The sequence below is a fragment of the Neovison vison genome, chromosome X (genome assembly GCF_020171115.1).
Source record: "Neovison vison isolate M4711 chromosome X, ASM_NN_V1, whole genome shotgun sequence".
In the NCBI taxonomy this organism is placed as follows: domain Eukaryota; kingdom Metazoa; phylum Chordata; class Mammalia; order Carnivora; family Mustelidae; genus Neogale; species Neogale vison.
In genome coordinates, this window is record NC_058105.1 from 46,697,620 (window position 1) to 46,722,058 (window position 24,439).

Here is a 24,439-nt window from a genome sequence, read left to right on the forward strand (position 1 = left end):
ATGATATACTTATTATGAAGTAAACACACTCTTTAAGTATTAAATACAGTTTTACATTCTTCTCATTGACTAGAAACAACATTTCACTGATATGACTTTGATTATTAGATGCATCATTATTTTACACACTACAAAAGGAAAACAATATTTCCAATTAAAGTGTGGGACAATGTTAAAGTGCCAACAACTGTTAAGATGCATCATAACTTCAGAGATACCAAACTACAGGGAAAAGAAGTCTATCACTACTAGTGAATACAGTTGTGCTACTTTGTGCCATGACACTATTTTTTAGAAGTCTTTTTCTAAATTAACATATAATGTATTATTTGTTTCTGGGGTACAGGTCTGTGATTCATCAGTCTTACACAATTCACAGCACTCACCATAGCACATACCCTCCCCAATGTCCATCACCCAGCGACCCCATCCCTGCCACCTACATCCCCTCCAGCAACCCTCACTTCATTTCTTGAGATTAAGAGTTTCTTCTGGTTTGTCTCCCTCTCTGCTTTCATCTTGCTTAATTTTTCCCTCCCTTCCTCTATGATCCTGTCTCATTTCTCAAATCCCTCATATCAGTCATATCATATGATTGTCTTTCTCTAATTGACTTATTTCACTTCCCATAATACACTCTAGTTCCATGCATGTTGTTGCAAATGGAAAGATTTCTTTTTGATGGCTGCATAATATTCCATATTATGTACATACCACTTCTTCTTTATCCATTCATCTGTTGATGGACATCTAGGCTCTTTCATAGTTTGGCTATTGTGGACATTGCTGCTATCGGGTGCACATGCCCCTTCAGATCACTACATTTGTATCTCTGGGGTAAGTGCCCAGTAGTACAATTGCTGGGTCAGAGGGTAGCCCTATTTTTAACTTTTTGAGGAAACTCCATACTCTTTTCCAGAGTGGCTGCACCAGCTTGCGTTCCCACCAACAGTGTAGGAGGGTTCCCCTTTCTCTGCATCCTTGTCAAGCCATGAAAATATTTAACATAACACAAAATTTGTCTCCTCGGTCACTAGTTGGTATCCAAACATCCCCATTTTTACCCTATCCTTCAAGTCCAACTTACTTAAGTGTCCTCCTCCTCTGTACAACTTTTGCCTGAGCGCTGTTGCCTGCAGAAGTTTCTGCACAGATGAGAAGGGTTTGGCCATGATCAGAGGCTTGTGGTTTTGTTAGTGTATTTTTGTTTCCATACATCTTGCCTTTCCAAATAGATCATAAACTCAAGGACAGAATAATTTTTTTTGCTGGTTAAAACACACAACTTTATTGATGAAACACAAGTCAAAGATTAACAAATGTAAACCAATACAAAAGTGTAGCTTATTTATGATTAGTCTGCTGTCAGTTTAGTTAGAGTAAAGAGTAAAAAATATCTCAATCTCGGTAGCAAGATGGAATCAATAAATGCTTTCTTTACACAAGCTCTAGTATTCAATAAATCATTAAAATGCTCCATACTGAAACCAGCCACCACAAGTAACATCACTGATGACTCTTGATATTCATTTTTCCAGAGTAGGAGCCAAAAGGATCTCATTGTCATGTAAGCACAGTGGAAAACAAAGAATTTACAAAATGCATTGTTCCCAGTGCACACTGAAAAATTATCTCAATATTGTTTGGACCATACTCCAAATTAGAGTTTGGTCAATACTTTTAGGACTTTTACTTTCACCACCAGGTCATTGTGATTTGCTAATGCCTTGATTTTCTTAACACACACTCCAGATTCTTTGAATAAGAAAAAAAGTGAACTTCTGCTGAATTCCTTCTTAGATGATGCAAGCCCTTCATTTTTTATGTTGTCATTTATATTCTCAAATAGAGTAAGGATATTAAGAAGAATCTCTCTGTCCCATTCTTTATTAAAGAGGGAAATCAATTCTGAGGGAACTTTACAACTGACCAGCTCTCTCGTCATAGCTGGATTTTCAGTAAAGTTTATAATTAGTTTCATAATCTGAATCTTGGTGAAGTAATTTCCCAGGAATAACAAAGCAAAAAAGTCTGGAAAAGAATAGGAAAGCAAATGTTGGTAATGATTAGTCACAGTCATGTTGGTTAACAGTCTTAGTCCAGCCATCTGCACAGCTGAGTCCAAGCGACAGATCATGGTATCATCACACACTTGACTGATATATGTCTTAATCTTTCCCTGATTTTCAGCATTCACACTCAAGTTATTAAGGGCATTATAAGCTTTTTCCCTAATAATAGGATCTTTTGTTTTTATCAGTTTTGCAATAATTGGAAGACCACCCAATTCACGAATGGCATTTTGGTTAAAAGAATATGCTGCATTGTTACCCAGAGTGACCAAGGCTATTTCTTGAATAAAAGGATCATTTGATCGTTCCAGGATGTTAAGAACCTTTTGAAGGTCAGAAGCACCCAGAATATCATCAATTTTATAGGGAAAGTTAAACTTGCCCCTGCGAACAGGCCATGATGTAGCTGGAGTCCTGGTGCTCTTACCTCGGGTCCTTCCCTTGGTTTTTCCGCTTGCCCTACTTCCAGACCTAGCCCCACTCCTGGTGGGGTGGCAGCCTCCACCCCGGCCTCCTGGGCAGGGTAAACTGGGTGCAAGGGTCCTGTTCCCAGAGATAGTGCCCAACCTGGCTCCTCTGCTGGCCTTTGCACTTGCCTGTTCCTTCAGAGTGCTGAAAAGGGCTTTGGCCTTGGCCTCTAGGCCACCTCCACTCTGAGCCCCCAAGTGGGCCTCTGCCTTTACATCTGAACCATTCTGGAGTTCCATGCCCACCTCAGCCTTGACCTTTGATTCATCCTGAAGTCTAGCCCCTGCCCCCACCCCAGCATTAGCCTTAGCTCCTTTTCCAGTCTGGACACCAGTCTCTACAATATCACTAGATTCTTCTTCATCGTCTTCCTCATTGTCGTCCCAGATTTTCTCATTCTCATCTCTTCCCCAGGTCAGCCTGTACACGCAGTAGCAGGCGCCAGCCCCGATCACCACACCAGCAGCCACGCAGCCAGCTTCCCGAGTACGGCCCATGCTGGGATGAACGTCTGAACCAAATTTTCAACCAGGGTAGAGTGGGGTTGCTTCTATGTTGGGAGTGGAGTCTTCAGCTACAGCTGGCAGGCCCGGTTGCAGCTTGCAGATACAGTGGAACCTAGGAATGAAGGAAAGATTTAAGGCATTAGTCTCCTCATTTTGTGCCTTTGCCTGCAGACAGACTGAACTACAGACCAGCAAACGGACAGGGACGTGACAGGGACTCAGGGCTGGATCACTGATTCCTTTCCTCCATGGGGAAGATAATTTTGAAAATTTTCCCCACCTCCAGATCCTCCAACCTCATGTTCAACCATCCCACCCCAGTATGTTACATTTAAGGTATCTAATCAATTCCCTACCTCCCCTACCCCTCCAGATGTCTTGGGGTAGTGACACCCCCACATACACCAGCACAGGTCCAGGCAGTTTCTTCCTTCTTTTCCTTGCCTGGAAGTCCACTGTGTCCTGTAACCTGCATACAAAGGGGTGGGGATGAGGATCCTGAAGGCTCAAGGGACAGGACTTCACCCTGGATGGGATACACTTCCCTCTCCAGAATCTCTGGCCCCAGTTCTGAGTAGCCCAACCCTCAACTCCTCACCGCAGACTCCTCAGTCGCGGAGCTATGGCTTCGTAATTCAGTATCTCCCTTCCCCATCTCCTTTATCTCTTTCAATCCTTGTTTCTGATTGAAACAAGAATTCAATGAATCCCCCCTGGTCATTTCCTTCAAAAGTGACTCCGCAACCCTTTCCCTGTAATAAAATGGAAGGTGGTGGAGAGAGTGCTGAAGACAGACTGTAAAATGCACAAAACTCGCCCTTGCCCTTGCCCTTGCCTCTCCCACCCCCACCATCTCAGAGATACCAGGACACTCCTCCCTCCAGCCATTATACCAACTTCCACCGATCCGGAGCAATTTCCTTCCCCCCTCATCTCAGTTTCTGCCTTCTCCACGAAACCCAAGGACTGCTAACTCTGGGGCTGAGTGCTTGACCAACAGAGCAAACCTTAGACACCGTACTCCACAGAGTAATTTGGAGCAAGATCCTCCCCACCCCCACTTCAGGCGACACTCCGCCCCCCAGCCACTTCCTTCCTTTCTGTGTCGTCTAACTGCAAAGCACTTTGTTCCGAAAGCTCCAAAACGGAATCAGGTGGAGGAAAGGAGGGGGATGCGGAGGCGGTGCCCGGGTCCACTCGGGTTTGCAGTCTTCACAATTCTCCACCCCAGGGGTCCCCAAATAGTGCCACCACCCTAATTCTGACCTGCTTTTTCTGGACAATCTTCCTGCTTTCTAGGGTTGAACTGGCCCTAAAGTGCAAGATGCACAGAAACACAAGCGACAGGGCAGACAGCTGGGCGGACAGAAGAGCACTTCACAGAGTCCCAATAGCAGCTTTTCCGAATTCAGGATCCTGGTTGTCCAATATTGGCCTCTCACCCCTACCCCTATTCTCAGGACTCCGCTGACATCAGCCCTCTTCTTGCCGGCGCGCATTCACCCACTCCGCAGCCCCCACCTTCAGTGGTCGGCCATTTTCCCAGCAAAAACCACACCCCTTTCGAACAACTGGACAGGGAGAAGGCGGGGCGACGGAGTAGGGAAAACCAGAGGAGCAAAAGAGCCCCCTCCCCGATGCATTTCCACCCCCAACGACAGCCATTTTCCCTGCAGGCACTGTCACATCCTTTTTCCTACATAAAATAACAGGAAGGCAGCTGGAGTCAGAAATGGGCCCAAGTTAAGTCAAGGACCTCAGCCACTCCCACCCCCTCCGGGGACTGCAGGGCAATCCCACCTTTGCACAGACCTGCAGGGATTCCGGGCAGATACGTTACTCTTTTGCTCTGAGTGGTACAGCGCCCTACTGAAAGACACGGGGAATGACAGACGCACAGCCTCACGATTCTGGCTTGGTAAAAGGATCAGCACACAGGGCAAGAATCTTTATAGCTGTCCTTCCCAACTCAAAGCCCTGAATGCCAAAGTTTTCAGATCCCCTCCCTCCTGGTCTGGGGTGTCCCCTGGAATCCTGACCCAAGCGTCCACCATTTTTGTTCTTGTAAAGGCCAGGGATAGTGCAAGCCTGTGGAGAAAGCAGGCCTTGTCCCTCTTTGGTCTCCACCCTCCGCTCCCAGTTCCGCACGGATCCCCCAGGCAGCGCCCACCCACACACAGACCTGCTGGGATCCGGGCAGTTACCTCCTCCTCCTTCCCTGGCCACAGGCCCGCCCGCCCTCTGGGTAATATGGAGCTGGTAACCGGACCAAACCAGGACCAGAATTAGAAGGACGCCTGCAAACGTCAGCTCCTGCTCACGTAAGGGCCACGTCACCCGTGAGTTCAAGACCCCAATTACCACTCCCACCAGCAGTGCGGCAAGAGTCGGCCCACCCCTTTCCTTCCTGGCTACATCAGGTCCTGCCACTCATTTTCTTTTGCCAATCCCAGAGGCTGAGGAGAGCTTCTCCTTGTGGCTGGAATTTGCCTTTCTCTGGTTAACAGGGAGAAAGTGCATCTGCTCCCTTGTCCATTGGTCTTTTCTTCCTCTTTGAGAAATAGTTTTTTTTCCCCTTCTCTGTTCTCTGTCCAATTGCTTCTCCTCTTCTCTCACTTTCCCCCACCCCCAGCCTTGAAGAGCCAGCATTTTCCCTGCACTCCTATGTGCAATGGGTGGAAAGATCTCAGAAAAGAATATACGTAGTGGGAGTGTCTTACTTTCTTAAACTTTCCTGTTCATTTTTAAAAATCAGTAATATGTTACTTTTATATTGAGAAAATTAAATGATGCTATTTTCATTTGAGTGGAGAATTTAAGTGGGAGCGAAAACCCAAAAGACCTCATTAATTACATTTATTTATAATACAAGAAAAAGGTTTTACTGGTTATAACCAAATGGCAGCTTTCAAAACATACTAATCCATTTTAACATTGAAAACAGGGGCGCCTGGGTGGCTCAGTGGGTTAGGCCGCTGCCTTCGGCTCAGGTCATGATCTCAGGGTCCTGGGATCGAGTTCCGCATCGGACTCTCTGCTCAGGAGGGAGCCTGCTTCCTCCTCTCTCTCTCTCTCTGTCTGCTTCTCTGCCTACTTGTGATCTCTCTCTGTCAAATATATAAATAAAATCTTTTAAAAAAAATTGAAAACAATTTTTTTCATACAATCTATGAATTAGTCCACAAAGAGATCTAATCTTTAGTCATCTAATTTTGGCCAGTTAATGTAAATGATCCACTACTTTTTCTACTTTAGGATCAACTTACAATTTGATAAAACAAAAGCAATACAATTCTGTCTTGTTTGATTAAAGAAAGACATGTATTTAATGTCCCAAAGTCTTGGCGCAATGCTGCAGGAACCTGTTGTGATTTGATGGCTGTTTTGAACACCTGCTCCTGGATTAGATTCCAGTCCACTAAGGAGGAGGCAGCTGAGGGTGTGGGGAATGTATAAATGGTCTGATCTCTCGGCTCTGTCAAAAAGAGAGAAAGGAGGTTGCTGACCCTCTACCTCCTTTCATATTCCTGAGCCTTCATTCCCTTCATTCAGCCACTTGACTCTATCTCTGGCTCTAAAAGTACACAGGGACTGGTGACCAAGGTAGTAAATACCACCTTTATTCAGGGGACCAACTTGAGTAACTGTCTTTGGCTTCTTCCCTTTCTCAATCCCTCCCCCAAATTCCCACAGGTGTAACTCAGGGATGCCTAGGAGGGACTACTGCTCCCAGAGAGCCCTGCAGCTGTGGGTTCCCATGAAGAAGTGATTGCTGGCTGGCTGGCAGACGCACCCAGATCGGCCTACTCTGCCCTCTCTCCTGGTGCCTTAGTTAACAGGGCTCCTTAACACTGCTGCTACCACCTGGCTGGAGGGGTGCAGCCAGCTGGGCCTCTTACCTCTGGCCTCCTTGCCGCAGGGCACCCAGGGAGAACCTGGTCTTGCTGCAGGGTCACTGTCTGCAGCCCACACCCACTTTGCTGCCCCCTCAGCCGAATGTGTGCCAGGACCTCAGGGAGTCTCCCCACTGACCATACCGATTAACCTAGAGTGGGGTTTCTCAACTGACAACTTCTGTGCTGTACCTGAAATTGAACATAAGGTTATGCACATACACATACTCATTTCATGGAAAGAGGGCTCATAGCTTTAATCAGATTCTTGTGGGCATCTATGACTTTAAAAATATAATAAACTACTTGCCTAGGAAAAAAGATATATCCCCTGTGTAGAAATCAATCTCTTCCTTTCTTTCTCTCTCTCTCTCTGCCTCTCTCTCTCTCATTATGCACATTTCTTATTTTTTAAAAAAATGTGCAAACAATACAGAAATGTATAAGGTAGAATGTGAATGTGCCCTACAATTCCTATTCCACCACCAACAACTTTTAACAATTTCCACCTTTCCTCATGCAAATGTAATAAGTATATGGATGCATGTGTCAAGTTCCAAGTTGAACAACAGTACACAGAATGAAATGGTTGACATTCAGTGACATTAAGTGCAATGAATCTGCACTTTGAGAACTGACATCTTTAAAAATTGTGTCTATGTTGACTTTTATGATCTTCAACAAATTTCATGCTTCTTCAAGTAGGTTATACTCATTACTTGCTAAGTTTATTCCCAAGTATTTTATTATTTTGTTGTTTTGAAGGATGAAATTTCCTTTATGATTATATTTTCTACCAGGTTATTGCCTATCTAAAGAAAAATAATCATGATATATTTATTTTTAGTGCCCTTTCTTAGTATTTCTGATAGTTTTTCGGTTGAAACATTTGGTTTTTCTAGGTATGCATACATAATCCCCTTCAAATGATTTTTTTTAATTTCCTCTTTTCTAATATTTATATCTCTTGTTCTTTCATTTTCTGGATGTACTGCATTGACTAGAACTTCCAGAAAGATGTTGAATAATGTGAATTGAGGGTCTCCCAAACTTGTCCCTGAAGTAAATGGGAATAACCCCTACTATTTCACCATTTAGTGTGAGTTTGCTGTTTGTTTCTGATGTGTTCTCCTTCTGTTTTTGTTTGAATGGGGTGATGTCTAAAAACTGCACTTTTAGGGTACTTGGTTGGCTCAGTCAGTTAAGCATCTGACCTCAGCTGAGGTCATGATCTCAGGGCCCTGGAATCCAGACGTCCCACATTGGGCTCCCCGCTCAGTGGGAAGTCTTCTTATCCCTCTGCCTCTCCCCCTCCTCATGCCCTCTTCCTCCCCTCTCAAATAAATAAAATCTTTAAAAATAAATAAAAGCTGCGTTTTCATAACCCCTTATATAAGACAGAAAAATTCAGTTGTCCATATCATAATATTGGGAGGGAGAGGAAACTAGGGAGAATTGCCATAAATCCTGTGCTTATTGTGAATATGTTGGTGAACAAAAACAGACACTGATTCTGGAAACAAGACCTTAAGGAAATAATCACACATGCATATAAGCCGAAAGATATTGTGAATGAATGGAAGATACTAATATAATAAAAGAAGTGGCAGAGTCTGGGAATCAAAAAAGACTTCCTTATGGGGGGAAAAGGAGTGAAAGTTTGAACCAAACTGAAGGAAAGCAAGTATTAACTAGGAAAGGAGGGGAGCTGGAGATAAGAATGTTCAAATTTTCCACCTTTCTGATAACCACTGTGATAACCCATATACCTCAATCCTAGGATAAATCCTGTGAAAATCACTGTTAACTTTTCAATTGACTCTCCAGGTTTTGTTGGTTTTTTTAATATATATCATCATCAACTATATATGTACATACACACACATATATAAATGTAGGTAGGTACATTGTATGGGTGTATATACACATATAGCTTTTAAAAATAATCTGGGGTCATAGAATGTGAACTATTTGTTCACCTAATATATTGTGTACATTATTTTATCAGATACAATAATAGTCTGCATTGTGGATTTACCAAAATTTTATCAGTCTATTAATGATTGATATTAAGCCTCTTCCCAACCTTGGTCTATTACAAAAATGCTAAAATGGGAACCTTCATACATATATATTTTGACAATTGTGGCATTATTTTCTTATGATAAATTCCTAGAAGTGGATTGACCAGATCAAAGTAGATGTTCATTTTTAATTATACCCATGTTGCCAAATTTAACCTCTTAAATTTTGATGTGTATATATTCCATGTTCTGCTCTAAAATTTTTCAATTTCTTTAATTATATGTGAGATTAAGCATCTTCTCATAGGTTTGTTAACCATTTATCTTTCTTTCTATGAATTGCCTTTATTCCATTAAGATTTTCATCTTTTTCTTATTAATATATAAGAACTTTCTGTAAATCAAGGAAATGAGCTCTTTGACTATTATAAGTGTTACAAATATATTCACAGTTTATAATTTATGGACTTCTGCAATATGGAATTTTTAAATCTTTATGATACAAAACTTATCAATTATGTCTTTACATTTTGGGGGTTGTCTGTTCTGCTTAGGAAGGCCTAGATTTTCTTCATATGTGATAATCATTTTGCAATATATATGTGTATCAAATCATCACACTGTACACCTTAAACTTACACAACATTATATTCAATTATATCTCAGTAAAACTGAGGAAAAAATGATATCTTTCTATATAAGAACGAATTTTTTCTAGTTGTCTTCATTCTTTTTCCTCAGCACCATTTCTAAATTAAAAAAAAAAAAAAGAATGACTCCTAGAGCATTGCCTGGCACACTATAAGTTATCAATAAATACTTGTGGAATTAATGAGTATATCTTGCAGATTTTTTTGTTAAGAGCATTCTTAAGTAGCTTACTTTTCTCCATGGCTATTGTAAGTTGAATCTTTTCTTTATCTTACGTTTTCTGTTTATTGGTTTTATATATGAAAGTGGTTGGTTTTTACAGTTGATTTTATAGCCTGCCTCTTTATGGAATTCCTTAAGCTTCAAATAGTTTTTAGTTGATTCTCTTAGATTTGTTTCATTTGCAGTAATGATCCTCTTATCTCCTTCTTTCCAATACTAATATCCATTCCCTTCTCAGATAATTGCATTAAGTAGTACCTCCAGAACAGTGTTAAATAATGCGAAAAAACTGGCATCCTTGTCTTTTTCATGATATATAGGCCTGGGTGGCTCAGTGGGTTGAGCCGCTGCCTTTGGCTCGGGTCATGGTCTCAGGGTCCTGGGATCGAGTCCCGCATCGGGCTCTCTGCTCGGCGGGGAGCCTGCTTCCTCCTCTCTCTCTGCCTGCCGCTCTTCCTACTTGTGATCTCTCTCTGTCAAATAGATAAATGAAATCTTTAAAAAAAAAAAAAAAGAATGTTTCTGGTGTTTGTCCCTCAAGCCTGAGGGACTTCTTGGTGAAAACCAGGGCCAAGGAAGAGAGACCTTCTGCAGGAGCTGAAGTTTTGGCCTGTCATTGCCAATATTCTTATTGGCAGTCACTGCCAATAAAATACAGCCCAAATCAGTGAAGGAACAGGGAAGAAAAAAATTGTCTTCTCTTTTCCTCCAAAGTCCTGTAAGTATATTCCATTGGCCAAATCCAAATCCAACTTGGAAAGGTGCCTAGGGAATACTATTCATAAGAGTCAGACTCCCAGGGCATAGAACAGAACCAAGAGGAGGAAATTGATCAGAAGGTGAAGTAAAATAAAGAATAACCAACACAGTCTACCCCTTTAGCTACTCAGCATCCATTCTTGCCCTTTACTCCAATTAAAAAAAAAAAAAAACAACTCATCTCCAACAGGGAGGAAGGGACAAAAAGACCCATCAGCCTCTGTCACTGAGTAATGTTAATTCATACTCTTCACATGAAACCTAATTTATAACAACCATCTCCAGTATTTTTCATATATAAGAGAAAGGAAGGAAAAAAATATATCAACAAAGATACATCTAGCTGCCACAGCTCCCCTCTGTAGCTGGTCATGAGGCCAAAGTCAAAAATCTACTTCATATTCCCCTTAGCTTTTCATAGTTCTTTTCCTGGTGTAGTGACCCTAACCTTCAATGCTATCTTTATGGGATTTCAGCATTTTCCCCTTGACCAGGACTATTGGGCAAATGAGTACTAAGAGGTACTCTAATGGGTTCCAAGCAAACTTCTTTTGTTCTCATTGTGTAGTAGCAACTGTACTCCCCCTTGGTAATGGGATTCAAACACTCCAGCCAGTACAGCAACCCCTTTCGCTGTCAGTTCAATTGCATAAGGAGACCAAAATGCCCAGGTTGCAGTTTCAGTTTTTAGTTTAGTGGAACCATGGCCTTATTCCCTGTGGGGAACACTCATCCCTTGGAAAAATAAAACCTCCAAACCCGCTAGGCCCAAGGTTGTGGAGACAAAAATATATTTTTTTTTCTACTGGGTTAATTGGTGTGATAGTGAGAGGGGCCACTCCCCCCTCCACCCCTTCATTCCAGACTTGTGTATCCTCACTATGAGGGAAATACTACCATATATTTGTCACATATTTGTCATATATTTGTTTTATTATTTTTTTTAAGATTTTATCTATTTACTTGACAGACAGATCACAAACAGGCAGAGAGGCAGGCAGAGAGAGAGAGGAGGAAGCAGGCTCCCTGCTAAGGCTTCACGACCTGAGCTGAAGGCACTGAGCCACCCAGGCACCCCTTGTCACTGGTTTTAAAACAGTCGTTGTATTCTTGTAGTATAGCACTCTCAACGTGGAACATCTGATCCTATAACTAAGCTTTCAGTAATTCATTTACTTTTCTATCAGGCAAGTTGCCTCTGCATGATGGAGTAAATAATACAGACTAGTGAATCTTTGGATATGACTCCATTATTGTACTTCTACCATTAAATGAGTTCCTTGGTCAGAGACAATAGGATAACCCGATGATGATTAAGGCATTCTGCAAGTCAGTGAATGCTGGCACTGAAGAATCATCATGAGCAAAGAAGATAAATGTGTGTCTAGAATATTTATTTCTATAAGGAAAAATTTCTGTTCTAACCATGATGAACTGTGTCCCATAAAACAATCCTACCACCATGGGGCTGACTAGTACCCCCAGGAAATGCAGTCTTATTGTATTGAATGGTTCTTCATAATCTTATTTTGTTGTCAGTTTGGGCACTTAGCAGTGTTAGTACAAGATCAACCTTGGTGAGTGGAAGTCATGTTATTCAGCCCATGCATAGCCTCCATAACACTGAAGCAAATCTAATAGAACAAACATTAAAAAATAGGGATCATTATTGCTATTCTATTTTCTATAGTGCTACATTAATTTGATAATATTTGGTTTTGGACTTTTGCATTTGTGCTTATAATTTAGATTGACCTCTCGTTTACTTTTTTAGTTCTAGTCCTCTTGGATTTGATATAAGTCTTATGAAGTCTTATAGAATTAATTGGGTAGATTTCCACCTTTTCCTGTGCTCTAGAGCACATTAAATTATTTTAAAAATTAGTGGATCCTTGATGATGTTGTGGTAGGAAAAAGAATGTCTCTTCAAAGATATCTACATATTGGAACATATGACTGAGTTACCTTATTTGGCAAAAAGGACTTTGCAGATATGACTCAAGGATACTGAGTTAGGAGATTATACACATTGACAGGGTGGGTCTAATGTAATCACAAGGATTCTTTTAAAAAAAGTTTTACAAGAGTCCATAAAGGGGGGCAAAAGTGTCATATACGATGTGATGACAGAATCACACATCAGAGTGACATGGGGTGATGGGCAAAGGAATGCAAGCAACCAATAGACAGTGGGAAAAGCAAGGAAATAAATTCTCCACTAGAGCATCCAGAAGGAACATAGGTCTGTCATTTTAGACTTCTGACCTCCAGAACTGTAAGATAATGTGTCCTGTTTTAAGCCATTGAACTTTCAATAATTTGTTACAACAGCAGTAGGAAACTAATACAATGTCATTACTGTTTTCAAAAAACAGAAGTTTTTTTAATATATACCCTGATGTTAACCATTTCTATTGGTTCTCCTTCATTCCTGAATTCCACATTTCCCCCTGGTATCATTTCCCTTTTGGCTAGGGACCTTCCATTAGCGTTTTTTTACATGTCTGTTGGCAACAAATTCTCTTGGTTTTCCTTAATCTGAGAACATCTTTATTACATCTCTGTTCTTGAAGCATTACTATGGTTTGGCAATTCTTTCCTTTAAACACTCCAAAAATGTTGTTATTCCCGTATTTTCTGACCTTCATTGTTTGCAATAAGAAAACCACAGTCTTTCAAATTGCTGTTCCCCTACAAGTAATGTGTTATTTTCCTTTAGCTTCCTTCATGTTTTTTTTCTTTACATTTGGTTTTTAGTGGTTTGATAAGATGTGCCTAGTCATGGTTTTTTTGTTTTTTGTTTTTTGTTTTTTGTTCATCCTGCTTGGGATTTATTGACCTTCTTGAATCTAAATTTATGACATTCAAAACATCCGGAAAATGTTTAACAACTATATCCTCAAATAATTTTCCTATTCTAGGAGGGGCAAGCCAAAAAGATCAGGAACTTCTATCCCTTTCCAGCACCATCTCACAGAGCAGGAGTGTCACTCAGGTAAAAGCATGTGCCTGCTTTCAGCTCTCATGCAGTGGTATAAGAGTTCTTCCCAAGAAGAAAGGCAAGACACAAGGATGAGGAATGCTGCAGCTCTGCCTAAAGGACTGAAATCATATGGAAAAGGTAGTAGAAAATTCCATGCATTTTAACAGTTATTGTTTAAAAAAAACAACAGTGGAGATTTTGGTGGGGAGGCTAGTACCTCTAATATAAGAAAAAGGTCAGAATAGTCACAAATTTCCTAGAGAGAACCAGGGAAAGAGGCAACCAATAAAAGCCCTCTTAAGATCACATAAAAACTGTGAGGACCAGGAAGACTGTGTGTGTATGTTAGGCTTCATCCTCGTAGGATAATTAGAGAAAGATATGAAACAGGCTTGAAGGGATTCCCCAAGCCACACAGAGACCCATAAACACAGGCAAAAAGCCTCACTGGCAGAAAGAGCTTAAACATAACCTCTGACCAAGAACCGACTAAATCATAAGCTACTCTGACCCAGGGACAAATCCTAGAAAGCCAAGATTAAAAATAAAGCCACAGTCATCCTTTCCAGTCTGAAAGAATGTATGAATGTCCAAGGCTATATCCTTTCAGGAACAATCAGAGAAGAGGCTTCCAAGCTACTAGTCCCTGGCTAAAGGGGAGAGGAGCAAAATATGTAAACTCACTGAAATGTGAGCAACTACACACATATCTAATGATAAAGGGTAAATATCTAATTGAAGGAACTAAAGCACACCTTTGACCAGTAAGTGACATGCTAACCCACAGGCAAAACCTAAGTAGCCAGGCTAAAACATAAAAACAAGGGGAAAAGATCTGGGCTGGAACATCAAAGATGCACACAGTGAGTGTGTGTTGGGGGGAACAAACTTCACAGAATTAGTCCCACCAAGTAAACAAACAAATAAACAAATGACCACTGAGAGGAGCATCAGTATACAGGGTTGCTATATTACCTAAATAACCAGCTCTCAACAAAGGATTAAAATACATACAACAACTATATAGAAAACATAAAAGTATAAGTGTATTTTTTGTAACTCTATTTTTTTCTATTTGATTTAAAAGACAACTTCATAAAGCAATATGAATAAATCTATGTTGATATACATACATTGTATAGAGATGTGATATGTATGATAATAATGCAAGTGGGTTAGGAATGGAGTGGGGTAGGAATGGAGCCATTAAGAGCAAAGATTTTAAATTAAATTGGTATTGATCTGAAATCGATTTTTTAAGTTAAGTTGCTCATTGTAATTCCCAGAACAACTACTAAGAGAATATATTTTAAAATATAGTAAAAGAAATGACAAGGAATGAAAATGGTACACTATAAAATGTCTACTTGACATAAAAGAAAACAACAGTGGAGGAATAGAGGAACAAAAGAACATAAGTCATATAGAAAACAAATAGCAAAGCGAAATAAGTCAATCAGAGAAAGAAAGTTATCATCTGATCTCACTCATATGTGGAATTTAAGAAACAAAACAGATGATCATGGGAGAAGAGAGGGAAAAATAAAACAATACAAAATCAGAGAGGGAGACAAACTGCAAGAGACTCTTAATTATAGGAAGTAAACAGGGTTGCTGGAGGGGAGGAAGGTGGGAAGATGGGGTAACTAGGTGATGGACATTAAGGAGGGCAAGTGATGTAATGACCACTGGGTATTATATAAGACTGATGATTCACCGAACTCTACCTCTGGAACTAATAATACACTATATGTTAATTCATTTGATTTAAATTAATTAATTAAAATTTAAAAATAAAATGTTAATGTAAAAGAAAAGAAAACAAAGAGTAAAATAGCAGATATGAATTATCCTTATCAGTGATTGCATTAAATATAAATGTATTAAACACTCCATTTATTTATTTAGATTATATTTTTGTGTACTCTCTACACCTAATGTGGGGCTCCAACTTATAACCCCACAATGAAGAGTCACATGCTCCACTGACTGAGCCAGCCAAGCACCCCCTAAACACTCCAATTTAAAAGCAGAGATTGCAGAATGGATTTTTAAAATATGATCTATGCTACCTACAAAAGACATACAGAATCAAAGACACAAATAGATTGACAAAGGATTAAAAAAGTTATACCCTGCAACAGTAAGCAAAAGGGACTTGGAGTGGTTATATTAATACCAGAAAAATTAGACCATAAGACACACATTGTTATTAAAGACTAAGAAGGGTCATTTATAATGATGAAAATGTCAAACTACAAAGAAGATATGAAAATTATAAATGTATACAGACCTAATGACAAAGCCCCAAAATACATGAAGCAAAGACAGAATTGAAGGGAAATAAAAATATATACAAGGAATAACAATAATATATAATATATGCCAATTTCTAAGTTCTGCTGAGTGCTTAATCACTTAATTATCACAGCAATCCTATAAAATAGATATTGTTAGGGCGCCTGGGTGGCTCAGTCTGCTGGGTGTCTGTCTGTGGCTCAGGTCATGAACCCAGGGTCCTGGAATCGAGTTCACATTGGGTTCCCTGCTCAGTGGGGAATCTGCTTCTCCCTCTGCCTGCCACTCCACCTGCTTGTCCTCTCTCTCTCTCTCTCTGGCAAAAAGAAATAAATAAAAAAATCTTTAAAAAAATAGATATTTTTATTTTCATTCTAAATATAGGGAAAGTGAGGCAGAGAGAGATTAAGAGATTTGCTTAAGACCACACAGCTATTAAAGTGACAAAACCAGGATTTGAAGTGAAATTGTCTGGTGGCTTCTATGTTCTCAATTACTCCTTCTTATAATTCATCTTTGAATAATATTTACCTAGACATAATATAAACACTTAATATTGATTTAATAAAATACCACAATATAACAACAATATATTAGGAGAATGTTGGACAAGTGTGGTTATATATGGAGTTGGATGTATAAGATAACTTAATACTTAACTGAAGTCATAACTGATGTTAAAAATTAAAAATCAAGAAAAAAAGTGTAAATAGGTTATTTAGAAATATGAAGGTGATGCCAGAGAAAGAGTTAAAAGATTTCAAAGTGATTGTCACGGAGTAACAGAAATCTGGCCTGGGAAAGGATGAAGCAAACTTCCAGCAGATTTTTCTTGTTGCTGCTCTAAGCTTTACAGTATGCAATAACTATGAAAATTACCTTTAAAAAAAAAACAGGTTCTGGAACTAAACATAGGATAGGACTCCAATTCTGTGTAAATAATGTAACACGGAAAACTTGAGGACTATTATGCACAGAATGTGTGTGTCTTGCCAAAATTCATCCGCTGAATTTTGTATAGTCTGTGTATGGAGGTGGGGCTTCTAAGGAAGTAACTAAGGTTAAATGAGGTCATAAGAGTGGATCCCTGTGGGACGCCTGGGTTGCTCAATCAGTTAGGAATCTGTCTTCGGCTCAGGTCATGATCCCAGGGTCCTGGGCTCCTTGCTCAACAAGGAGTCTGCTTCTCCCTCTCCCTCTGCTGCTCTCCCTGCTTGTGCTCTCTCTCTCTGTCAGATAAATAAGTAAAATCTTAAAAAAAAAAAAAGAGTGGGTCCCTGATCTGATAGGATTAGTGTCCTTATAAGAAGAAGTACCAGAGTGTTCACTCACTCTCTCTAGGTGCACACACCAAGGAAAGGCCATGAGAGGTCATAGTAAGAAGGTGGCTATCTACAAGCCAGGAAGAGAACTGTCACAGAAACCAAATTTCAGCACCTCATCTTGGACTTCTCAGCCTTCAGGACTGTTAGAAAGGAAGTTTCTGTTGTTTAAACCACCCAGTCTGTGGTATTTTGCTCTAGCAACTTAAGCAGACTAATACAAGGACATTACGCTACATAAAATAAGCCTGTCACAAAAGGATAAGCATTGTGTGATTCCACTTATATGAGGTAGTCAAATGCATGAGTAGTCAAATTCATAGAGACAGAAGATAGAATGGCGGTTGCCCAGGGCTGAAGGAGGGGATCATTATGGAGTTAGTGTTTAATGGGTATAGAATTTCAGTTTGAAAAGATGGAAAGAGTTCTGGAAATGGATTGTGGTTGACGGTTACACAACACTGTGAATGTGCTTGATGTCAATGGACCGTACACTTAGAAATGGTGAAGATGGTAAAAGTTTTGTGTACTTTGCCACAATTTTTTAAAAGGGAAGAAAAATAATATATAGAGATATGTGAAATATTGATGAGAGACCACATCTTCCACTGCAGCCCTGCACTCCTTTCTGCCAAAGTCCCACAGGTATTGAGCTTTCTCAGCTTTCTGTCCTCCGTTTTTCAATCTGTACCCTTTGCTGGGGCTACCTGACTCACTTCCTGGCTTCAGTTATCATCTAAAATACATATTTTTAGTCAGACCTTGATTCTGAGCTCTAGATCCACACTTTTCAAATAAACACTGACCATCCCACTTGAAAGTCCCATAGGCACCTCAAAATCAAATAGTTTAAACCAGATTCATTCCCTTTCCCTCTCAAATCTGCTCCTTCATGTTTGAAAAATAAAATGGAAAGAGAAATGGGAATACCCTTGCTGCCTCATCCTCTACTCCAGATTGCACTCTCTCCCCTATACTACACTGCCTTAAGGTTCAATCAGTTTATGTGTTTCCCAGAAATGGGCCTTTGGCCTGAGAAGAAGAACTGCATTTTCATTTTCAAAAAGTGGTATTAAACTCCTGCATGACCCAGCAAGGCCACTATACCCCAAACCTTAATCCAACCCCTGACTCTGAGTCTGCTACAACACTAGATTAAGAATTGGGACCTGGAGCCACAGTGGAACCCAGAACTAGCTTATAAGGCCGCTTAACTCTCCAAACTATCTAGAAATGTCATCCACTGCTATCCTAGCCTCAGTCCTACCCTTAGAATTGGGCATGTGGGGTCCTCTTTAAATCCCATGTTTTAAAGGGTCCTGCATATCACACACATACACACACACACACATTAAATAACATGTGGGTGCCTGTGTCACACAGGATCTGGTGCTCATTGTTGGCACAGTACAACTTATAAACCCAAACATCTGCACGTTGACTAGTACTGTTCAGGCTCCAGGAAGGTGCTTCTCCACATCTGTTTCCCTCTGTCTTCTAAATAAAAGGCAACTGTGTCCAAATGCCATGACCATTTGTGGATTATGCCACTGCTCACCCAAGAGACAGACATTATTTCAGAAGGCGGGGAAGATTCAAGCAGTAGAAGCACTTATGGAAGAGAAAAAACAAGCTTGTCAAAGCCTTCTCAGATACATGAATGCAATAGGTTTTTGTTTAACAAACTATCATTTCCCAGTAGTGCCCATTTTCTTGCCTGTCTTTATTTCCCAGTCTGCGGCTCCAGAGGTAAAAAAAAAAAAATAGTGCAGTATTTGCAACAGTTGCACAGAGAGGCTAAAGAACATTTCATAATATTAAACAACTATATTACTCTTAATTTTAGGGTGGATAGATTAGATAGATAGACAGACAGACATATGATAGTCAGACAGATAGATATAGCATGTCTAAGGCATTGTCACAGATTGGATGTTCCAGGAAGCAGATTCTGAGACAAATATTAAAGTATAGAACGTTTATTGAGAAGTGCTCCTGGGATTGACACTTATGGAAGGAAAGGGAGGAAAGCAGCAGAAATGAAAAACAGGAGAAATCAAATTTTAGTGCACTATCGACAGAATGCCTAAGCATACTTTAGAGTGAATTATGAAGACAGAATTAAACTCCAAAACTATCTCAGTTAGAGGCAAGATGGCCAGGCCTTTGTACACAGCATAAATGAGTCACTGGATGTGGGTCATCCTGAGAATGGGATGTGATCTGAAACAAGATAACTCTCAGCTAATGCAATCCTGTAAGAAGGCTGGAAGCCAAGGACTCTCTGATGGCAGTATTCCTAACAACTGAAGTAATAAGGCCTTAATTGTTAAAGGGAGCTCTGGGAAAGGTATTGCAGTATCCACCACAGTCCACCCCTTGAGCCTCCCACATCCATTTCACTATGTTCTGGGATCAGCTCTTCCAGGAATCTGATGGGTCCCTCTCTTCCCAAGAGAAACTTAGGACAAACTACAACCCTCAGTACTGCAGCTGGTCTCAAAGCTTCAGATAATCATTTTCCCCTTCCACTGACAATTACAGATCTCCATCAGTCTTAAGGTCTTGGTGGTTTCCTTGGTGGTATGACCCAGACCCTCATTCCTGGTCACCATGTCTTTCTCATGCTGGTGTTGCTATACTTGCTGGGTGGCTCAGTTGGTTAAGCATCTGCCTTCAACTCAGATCATGATCCTGGAGCCCAACATCAGGCTCTTCGCTCAGCGGGGAGTCTGCTTCTCCCTCTGCCCCTCACTCCGCTTGTGTGCTCGCTCTCTCTCTCTCAAATGAATAAATTAAATCTTTAAAAAAAATAAAAAAGAGATCTCCCAAGGGGCCACAGGTGTATAGTGAATGAATGATGCTAGTGCATTAGTGGAGGATCTGCTATCATGGAGGATCTGCTCTTGCTGACTGTGTAGGTGCTGGTATTCTCCAGTCCTGCTTGTGCTTGATCCTGTGTGTAAAACTTCCATCTTGTTGCTGGGCCTGCCCACCCTTACACCTTGGCGGATCTGACAGCATTCAGTTCATGATGGACAAGTTTTAGCTTGATGTCCTATGGCCAGGCATTCCTTCTCTATCAGGATGTAGTAGCATGTGAGGAGCTGTTTTTAAGATATATAATTTTCCACTATACATGGCATGGTTTTCTCCAGAACCTAAATTCTGGACTAAGTTCTGACCTCCCCACTGGGGCTTATCAAAAACTTCCTGTGGCATCTTTTGCCCACACAGATAACTCTAATGCCATAGGGCCTCTCCATTGTACGGAGCAAGTGACAGGACTACTTGAAACCACAGCCTGGACCTGCTATGGGACCTTCTCTTGCTCTAGGCTCCACTCAAGGCTGGCAGCTTTTTGTGTCACCCAGTATATGGGTAGAAACAGTAATTCCAGGTGTGAAATGTGCTTTTTCCAGAATATGAAGAAGCTTACCAGATGTTGAGTTTCCTACTTTGTGGGAAATAATGTGTGCAATAATTTGCCCTTTAATTTAGGAGGTGATCTCCTGGCATGACCCTTGGGTTATTCAACCTCAAAAACCTGCACTTAATGTTGCCAGCCCATGCATCTTTGTAGGGCTTACCTCCTATAATGGGGTGTACATATTTTTCACCAAGGCCTCCAACATGCTAACCACTTCTTATTCATTTTAGTCCGATTAGCATGATGTCATCAACATAGTGGACTATTAGTATTGTATTCAAATGGTCCAGATATCTCCAGACTATAATAGGACAGAGGACAAGAGAATTAGTACACCTTTGAGGAAAAAATATAAATGTATACTGTTATCTATTCTATCTGAATATGAACTTCTGATGTTTTATTCTGACAGGGATAAACTACATTTTCCAAATCAATAGTTAATTACTAGGTATCTAAGGTCATGTTATTCTGCAAAGATATTATATCTGACACAGTGGCTGCACTTGTATCAGTACTTGGTTGAGTTTGCAGTGTCTGTCATCTACCAGGCTCTGCCTACATTTTATGGGCCCAAACTGGTGCATTAAATGTAGATATGATGGGGACCACATCCCAGCATCCCTTAGGTCTTCAAAGGTGGCACTCACTTCTGCCATCCTCCCCAAGATGCTATATGCTTTCATTTATTATCCTGGCCAGGGAGGGTGAGGGCAGTTTCAGAAACTTCTGCTTTCATCTACAAAGGGCTCTGACTCCACAGGTCAGGAAACCAATGTAGGAAATACCAAAATATCTATTCAATTAGACATTCAGAGATCAGGAATATAGCCACCAGGTAGGTTTGTGGACCCAGTGGATCCACTGTGAACCCAACACAGGCCAGGAGTCCATTAAATACCAGGCTCCTATCTGCCCTTAATCTAAGAAGGGGGACAAAATGACATTTTAGATCTCTGGGTACACTGGGTATATCAACTCATAACCAGTGTCCATTGGTCCTCAAAATGTTTGGGTATTCTTCTTTCCCCTGCATACAGTTACATGCATAAATAGAAGGACTAGAGAAATCATGACTACATGTATGTTATAGGGTTCTTCTTCCAAGTCGCCCCAGCCTCTCCTTCAAGCAGTGCACCCTGGTTCAAAAACCAACTTAAGATCAGAAGCTGAGCAAGGAATTGTGACTTTTTACTGAGACACCATCCTTCAGGTTCCTGACCATCTTTTATTTCTTTTGGTGGTTCATGTTGAGTACAGACCCTTGGCTTATTTTCCCCAAGGCACTGTGTTATATTGACCATGTAGTCTACTAACTACCTCTTAACCATCTATTCACCAGGAGCACTGTATTCTATTAGCCATCCCCACAGCTCCCTGAGGATCACCCCCCTTGCCCCCACCTATCACTCTGACCCTATAGTGCATTATGGTATTTGCATCCACCAGACTTGTGATGGTTATGTGCAATCATCCTGCCTCTATTGTTTCAGGCCATCACCATTTCTATCAGTGATCCCCATTCTCTAACATCTTCTCCTACTGGGAACTTCTTAGCAATGCTGCCATTCCTCTCACCAGTGCCTTCCTTATAGCTTTAGTAAATAGTGTGCCTTTGGGGTCCTCCTGCAGAATCCAGTCTTCCAGAGGGTTTTCTGGACATACATAATATATTTATTCTATCACTCCCACTTTCCTGAGCCTTTAATCCTCTCTCTTCCCTCTGTTATAACAACTTGGGCATTTATACTTCTCTTAATTCTTTTTTTTTTTCCTGCACTCTGAGAAGCTGTTCTAGTGTTGAGTTCACGTAATCTCCTGGTGTCCTTCCCAGGGTGTTAAATACTGTATTTTGGGAGAGAACTCACAAAAGAATTAATTTTCCCTTATTTAATTTTATATTCCAGCTCCCCTGATCAAGGCCCTCAGAATTAAGTCCCATCCTTCCCCCTCAGTATCTGCTAGTACACGCTGGCTAGGTCCTATAGCTTCTTCCTGGGGTAGTCCCTTTCCTTCCTTCTTAGGCCCAGGACAACCCCAGCAAAGTTATGCTGTGACTTAACTTTATATATAGGCCCAGGGGCCAAGATGAGAAGTGGGGCAGATTCTGAGGGAAACGCATATTATCTTACAGGAGAAAGGGCTCTGCAGGATCAAACAAAGTGAAGCACTAGCCCTTAATAGGAAAGAGTGGGACACTTCTGAATGCTCAAGTTCTCCAGGAAAATCTGAGGATATAAGATTTTTAGGGATGTCAATCCAGAAGTCCCCATCCCATGTGTCAGGGTCCCATTTCTTCCTAACCAGGGCCCTGATCTTGGCATAGCAATTTTCTTAGTTGGGATTTTAACTTTCTTCAAAGCTTGCTTTGAGTAAGTACTGGGCCTGGTCCTCAGATTTCTCTACCCTTTACCTGGGAAAGATGAGGGCCTCTTTATATGCTATGAATGAAATCCTCTGGCTTTCACATATAGCATTTAATTGTTGACTAATTTAATTTGGCTTTTCATTATTTTTTTCTAGAAGTCAGGCATAGAAATAGCTATCCAATTTTTTGGACTTCCTTATAGTTAATATTTCCCACATATTTCTCAAAATTCTGGTATACAGAACCAGCTAATACACCCCCTTCCACCAGTGCCATCCCAGTTTGCCGTCAGTGAAAGCTCTAATAATTCCTCTGTCACTTGTTCCAGATGCTTCTCTATTCCACCTACCATCAGCGATGGGGTCCTCATTGCCGGCTGGGCAGCAGGTGATTCATCTTCAAAATTTCACCACAGTCTTCATTGCCAGCTGGGCAGCAGGTGATTCATCTTCAAAATTTCACCACAAAATGCTTTCCTGAACTACTCCTCATACCAACTGTCGTAGGTTGGCTTCCTGGAGAGCAGACTCAGAATTCAGCATGAAGGGCTTTTATTAGGGAGTGCTCTTGAGATCAAAATCTGTGGAAGGAAAGAGAAGGAAGCAGGATTGGACAGAGGGAGAAGTTAAGCTGTCCCTTTTGTGGCAAGAAGGCCATGGTAATCAGCCATTGGATGGAAGTACCCCAGGAAGAAGTCATGACCTTTGGGGAGGTGACTTTCCAGTTGAGGCAATTCCTGAAAAGGGATGACAGCTGAGGGCTGTCTGTTGGCAGCACTCCTAGCAACTAAATAATAACCTTTTTGTTCCTGAAGGAGGATTAGGGCAGCAGATTGCAGAATCTGCCACAAGCATGACATCATTTTTTCCACTAGAAATTTAGTGGCCAAATAGAATTGACAACAGTTTTACTTTTAAAATGGTGAATAGGATTTAAATTGTCAAACATTTACATGTATATTTAGAATTTTATTTAAATATTTATTTATTTACTAAAATTTTAATTTATGCCTTCCAAATAGCTAGACACCAGTATGTGAGCCTCTATTTATTTATACTTTTGCTCTGGTTCCCTGAAGTGCTACTGACAGGTCTGCTTAGCCCAAATCCATCCACTTCCTCTTGGTAAATTATGCAAAAACTCCTGTTGTGTATTGTATAAAAATCAGAAAATACAAGTGAGTAAAAAACAGGTAAAATTAACCTTAACCTAACACCCATAGTCTCAGAGTATACACCAAAGCTTATATATGAGATAGTTGAATATATATACTTTTTCTTTATAAAAAGTACAGCATGTGCTCTTGTAGCCTATTTTCCCCCACTTAAGATTATATGCTAATTTGTTTCCAAGTAAATAAATGTAGATGTCTATCACCATTTTCAATTGCTGCAAAATGTTTCAATGTGTAGACACACACTAATTTGTCTAGCCAAGTGCCTA

General features: G+C 40.6%; 1 protein-coding gene across 15 annotated transcripts in view; it reads right to left on the reverse strand.

Moving 5' to 3' along the window:
• Positions 1-1,259: 1,259 nt before the first annotated feature.
• Positions 1,260-24,439, reverse strand: part of ARMCX1 (armadillo repeat containing X-linked 1) — a 106,666-nt gene continuing 83,486 nt past the window's right edge. For 5 of the 15 annotated variants that reach the window (XM_044235021.1, XM_044235018.1, XM_044235019.1 and 2 more), the window contains 3 exons: positions 23,346-23,576; positions 3,403-3,515; positions 1,260-3,158 (listed from right to left, as the gene is read on the reverse strand). In XM_044235021.1, coding sequence (XP_044090956.1) covers positions 1,661-3,037 — 1,377 coding nt within the window. In that variant the 5' untranslated portion in view covers positions 3,038-3,158; positions 3,403-3,515; positions 23,346-23,576 and the 3' untranslated portion in view covers positions 1,260-1,660. Of the gene's footprint in view, positions 3,159-3,402; positions 3,516-3,949; positions 4,285-4,312; positions 4,608-4,846; positions 5,168-5,228; positions 5,396-23,345; positions 23,577-24,439 lie in introns of those variants that run through there. The other 10 variants (XM_044235022.1, XM_044235029.1, XM_044235027.1 and 7 more) reach the window with 10 other exon arrangements.